The 5,092-nt window shown below is 38.4% G+C and overlaps 1 protein-coding gene across 1 annotated transcript; it reads left to right on the top strand.

Annotated features, from left to right (window-relative positions):
* The first annotated feature begins 51 nt into the window (after positions 1–51).
* On the top strand, positions 52–5,060 carry LOC136263309 (uncharacterized). The gene is made up of 7 exons (XM_066057818.1): positions 52–302; positions 572–947; positions 1,090–1,350; positions 1,655–1,762; positions 2,773–2,854; positions 3,443–3,548; positions 4,253–5,060. The coding sequence occupies exons 1-7, from the start codon at positions 234–236 to the stop codon at positions 4,760–4,762; spliced, it is 1,512 nt and encodes a 503-aa protein (XP_065913890.1). The 5' UTR covers positions 52–233; the 3' UTR covers positions 4,763–5,060.
* The last annotated feature ends 32 nt before the right edge of the window (positions 5,061–5,092 follow it).

Genomic DNA, 5,092 nt, shown 5'->3' with positions numbered 1-5,092 from the left:
CCGCCTTTAAATTACGCGGGCGCGCGGCTAATTATGATGAAAACCCACTAATAAATAAAGTTGGTCCCTGGAGAAATCATCATTTAGAAGGACACGGTTTGTGCGAGCAGAGGTTATAAGCAGGTTGAATTCCTGATTGGACAAACGTCGTACTGTTTTCTTTGCAAATCTATGAAGGGTGTTTCTCGTAGTTGATAGCAGCGACGAAAATACAATATTCCCGCCTTTAAACCATGTCAAGCAGCCAAGAGCAAGATCTCATTATTAAAAGAGGATACCTAACAGGAAAAGGCGGCTTTTTAGTAAGTTATCTATGTTAGTTGTTTTGCTAGCAAGTAGCTTAGAAGTAAACTTACACCCACTTGAGAAAACACCTCGTGATAGCTCCTTGTCTAAACTGCAATGCGTTAGCGCCCTATGTCTGTTTGAATAAGGTGGCGATAAGCATTTGAAATAATCCGTTAGACGTGTAGAACTACACCCATACGCGCGCTATGTGTAATGTCATTAACACTGTATTCAGCTATGACAATAAATCAATAATGATTTAGTGTTTTGGCTATTGTTACAGGACAGGCGTAGATGGTTTGTGTTGAGAAAAGAGGCAGGACTGTGTCGACTGGATTTTTACAAAGATGAGAAAGCAGCTTCTAAAGGGGAACAGTCAAAAGGCTCAATATTGATGGAAGAAGTTGTCGAAGTGCAACGAACTATGGACAAGAAACAGACATTTGAAATTCTTTGTCCAGGAGTTGGGCACAAGCTGACAGCAAATTCTGATGCTGAAGCAGATGAGTGGGTTGAAATAATGAGGAAGTTAAAGTCATATCGTAAAGAAAGGCAGCCAGAACTAGTTGGCGTTCCTTATCCAAATGCTCAACATTCACCAATGGTCATGTCTCCTTTACGTGGAGATGTACCACCCCAATCTCCTTCACATATAACAGGTCAGAAAGTTTATCAAATTCTTTGTTGGTTTTCCCCCTCATTTGCTTGTTTGTTCCTGTATTTGCTTTTGTTTGTTCCATTCCTGGAATTGTCACTTTGTTTGTATTCTGAGAGAAAATTAGATTCTTTACTTCTCATTAGGTGTTGTTACAACAAGTGGGCAGTTTGTTCAGTCACCGCCCCCTCACATGCATCCACGTCCAATGGCAATTCAAATCTCTTCCCAACCTATTTCAGTTTCAAACAATGGACATCCTGTTAAGCGTCAAGTGTCGGGTGACTCAACTGGAGCATTTCCTTCACCATCAACAAATTCATCAGATTCATCGCCGGAGATGGTTGGTAGCGCATCAACAGTAAGTTTTGATCAGTCACCAGCAACAGAAGAAGCAAGTGAACTGAGTGAGTCTTCTTCAACACACGTTTCCTGCTTAGTGTATCTAAAGCCATTTAGTCATTCTGAGAACCACTCCATAAGTAGATTTAGTTCCTAAATGTGACATAAGCACTTTCAGTGATGTGTATAGGAGCTATGAGTGAGCAATATATTACTTGGAATTTGTAGAGCTTTACAGTTTAGTGTAACAAAATGTAAAAGCTTTTAACTAATCTTATATAGCCAACGTGACCTGCATGCTACGAACATGCTTGACTGGTTAATGTGTTTTGATAAACTTGAAGGTGACAAGTTTCTTATCCTTATTAGGAACAAGGTATCCCGTTAAGCTAAAAGAATCAGAGAAGCTACAGATGGGTGGCTCATGCGATCTTGTTGTGTCCGAGGACTCAATCACTTTGTACTCAGTTAATTCTGGTAAGTAAAGGAATTGAGAAATTTGTGTAAATACAAATTACATCAAAGCAAATGATTACAAGCATTCTTTGTTTATATGCTCAATATGGTCATATTAGGTTTAGTATTTCATAGAAATTTTAAACCTTTTGATGTGTTGAGATAATTCTTTGATGTCATAGAACGTTGTTTAAACATTGACAACTCTATAACATGTAACTTAACTTGAGCACAGTACTTTATTCTGTGTTGTTTACATGCTCTGTTAATTCCTCCTTTATTTTGGGACAATAGACAGTTGATACTAGTAGCATATTAACATGGTTTCTTTCCTATTGTTTATGTAACATAATCTTTCTCGCTGGGCGCATTTCATGTTGTCATTATAAAGACCGTTAACTTAATGTACGTACATGTGTGTGTTGGGTGGGCATAGAAACAGTCGTATTACCTTACCTAAACCATATTGAAACTTTAATACTGTCTAATTTGTACCTAGTGTGTTTTATGATAGTGCGGGAGTGGGCTAAATGGAAAGTGTCGTGGGATAATGGCTTCATTTAGTGTGTCAAAGTGTCTGTGTTTAGGTGACATGGAAACCACAACTATCTTAGCTTGTAAACTGTGGCCACATTTTGGTTACAGCATTATTAAATTTTTCATAGCTTTCCTCGTAATGTCTTTGATCGACTAAAGTTTCTTACCAGCAGCCAGCAGGAAATATGTATTAATGTGATGATATGGTATTGGAGATGTAAAAGTAAAATTCACAACGTGATGTCGTATAGTACGTGTCATTCATTAGCATTTGTGCTATACCATTAAAGCATATGGTGTATGCATTTGGGATGTAGGTACTTGCTTTGTGTCCAGCTAATGTGTTAAAAAGTTTAGGGTCAGGTTTGTGGATGTGCTTATTGGTAGACATTGTTCTTATAATGATTGTGGGTTGAGGTGTGTGTTTGGCATGTGCTGTGTGGTTCAGTGGGTGGTCTTGTGTGCACAGTGGTGTGATGTCTTTTGTTATGCAGATCAGCAACTTGTTTCATGGCCAATAAGATCACTGCGCAGATATGGATTGAGCAACTGGTGCTTCAGTATTGATGCTGGCAGGTAAATAACATTTTGTGAGTGTTTATTACAAACCTTAATAAAAGTGTATACAGAAGCGTACTAGGATTATGCATGCTTTTGGCTTTGTCTAATTACATAATTTTTGTATGGCTAAAAGATGTTTATGTATCTCTCACAGTATCTACCCTAGAGATTGTTTGTTAATGATTTTGACTAGAGATAATGGTCGATAGAATCAGAGTATACACAAGATCGTGTGTGTTTGCTCTATCAGTACTAGTTGTTGATACTACTAATGCTGCTTCTGTGTGGCGTTGATAGTTTTTGTTCAGATCTGCTTGACTGACTAAGTATTCATTTAGACAGGTGTTTCACTCTCTAGTGGGATTGCATATGTAGACAATGTCTGAGGCTGGCCTTAATTCTTCAGGCTGTTGAGCACTAGTTTGTACTAGGAAGAGTGTGGAATGTGTTTGGGGTTGAAGGGGCTGGCTTTGTCTGACTACTGTTACTGTAGGAATTCTGTCAGTCTTTCTGTAAGTCTTCTTTGCCTCAAGTCTGTGATTCAATGTTACATAATATAATGTGTGCAATGTGTTATGCTAATATATTTATGTGTGTCCACAGGGGCTGTTATACTGGTGAGGGGACTTTCTTTTTCTACACTGACCACAGTAAGGCAATATACTACCAGGTGCACAGACTAGCCCAACAGCACAAGAAGTCTCAACCAGTAAGGAAGCATTGAGCATGTAAACAACATAGTTGTGGTTTGTTAGGCAGTCCATAGTCACCACATGTGAACCATGACATGATCACACCACTTATGAGAAGCCATAGGGTGTATTGTTTATCCGCGAAGTCCTCCAAGTGTTGTCATGTTGCATATGTCCCACTAAACTTCTATGACATGTATCAGATATCTGTTCTTCCTGTGACTTTAAATATATACAGTGAAACCTCATTACTAAGGCCACCATAATGGACACTTTATTGGCCAGACCAAAATCATTGTGACCAAAATCATTGTGACCAAAATCTTTGTCTTATTATGAGGTGTCTTCTATTGTGTCTATAATTGTGAGGGCTTGTTAGGAGAGATTCCACTGTCTAAATGATGTGGTCTTATTAATGAAGTCATAAAGTACATGTTGGCCTGTAATGAGGTGGTCTTATTAATGAGGTCATGATATACAACTTAGCTCTAGATTGACATAGTCACTATAATGAGGTGGTTTTACTAAAGAGGCAGCCACTATAGTGAGGCTTCACTGTGTGAAAATGGTCTTTTAATAATGATGATTATAGTATATTTAGTTTTATAATACTGATTCTAAAATAGAATCCTTATGTGGTTGTGTGTATTGTATTTGGTAGACAGTACATTCATAAAACCTGTCGCTGTGCTGACGGTATGTTTTTAAATTTTCCTTTTAGTTGGCAATTGAAGGAACAAGCCCTCAGGCACTGACAAGTCCGAAGCATCCATTGCATCACGATTCAACTTCTATGGGTTCACCTACTAATCACTCCTTTTATAGCACACTGAATCGTGGTTATGGGGAAGTACCTGCAGGTGTGGATCACCAGACCATCTGCCATGCCCACCCTGGCATACACATATCTCAACAGAGACATTCACACCAACCACAACCGGCTGGTACCGGGAATGTATTTATTTGTCCACCACAGACTACTCCAATCTCCATACCCAATTCCATGATGAGCACACAGCCTATTGTGTTTTCGCAACGTGGTTCCCCCGGATGTGCGGGTATGTGTCCTCATTGTTCTGTTGGTCTTCAAAGAGCCACACCTCCATCGGCTTTTCCCTATGGTTTCCAGAGAAGCATGTCGTCTGATGAAGCCATGACCTCATTTTGTTACTACACAACGGACTCCGGAAAGAAACAAAGCCAAAGTCTAGCAGGACCTCCCAATCAGTAATTTAAAAAGAAAACGGACAACAAATTTATAAACTTAGTTATCACCATAAACAGTGAACGTAAATATTATTATGTTAATAATACCACTTCTTATTTATAATACTGTAATCATTTTGTGTGTAGTGTTTTTCCTGTATCAGTGTGTTATGTTTGTTGAATTATATCATAGTGTATTGTGTATATTTTTGTTGTGTGTTGTTCAGGTGGTTCAGTGTGTTGATAATGTAAATTCATTCTGTAATTGATTGTATACTATAATGGAAAACATTAAGTGGATTAAAACTAATGTCTAACTACAAGTATTGTGAGAAAAGCAAGTTAGATGGATTCT

Source organism: Dysidea avara, chromosome 8 (assembly GCF_963678975.1).
Source record: "Dysidea avara chromosome 8, odDysAvar1.4, whole genome shotgun sequence".
Taxonomy (NCBI): Eukaryota; Metazoa; Porifera; class Demospongiae; order Dictyoceratida; family Dysideidae; genus Dysidea; species Dysidea avara.
The sequence above is the reverse complement of the archived record's forward strand: the minus strand, read 5'-3'. Positions and strand labels throughout refer to the sequence as shown.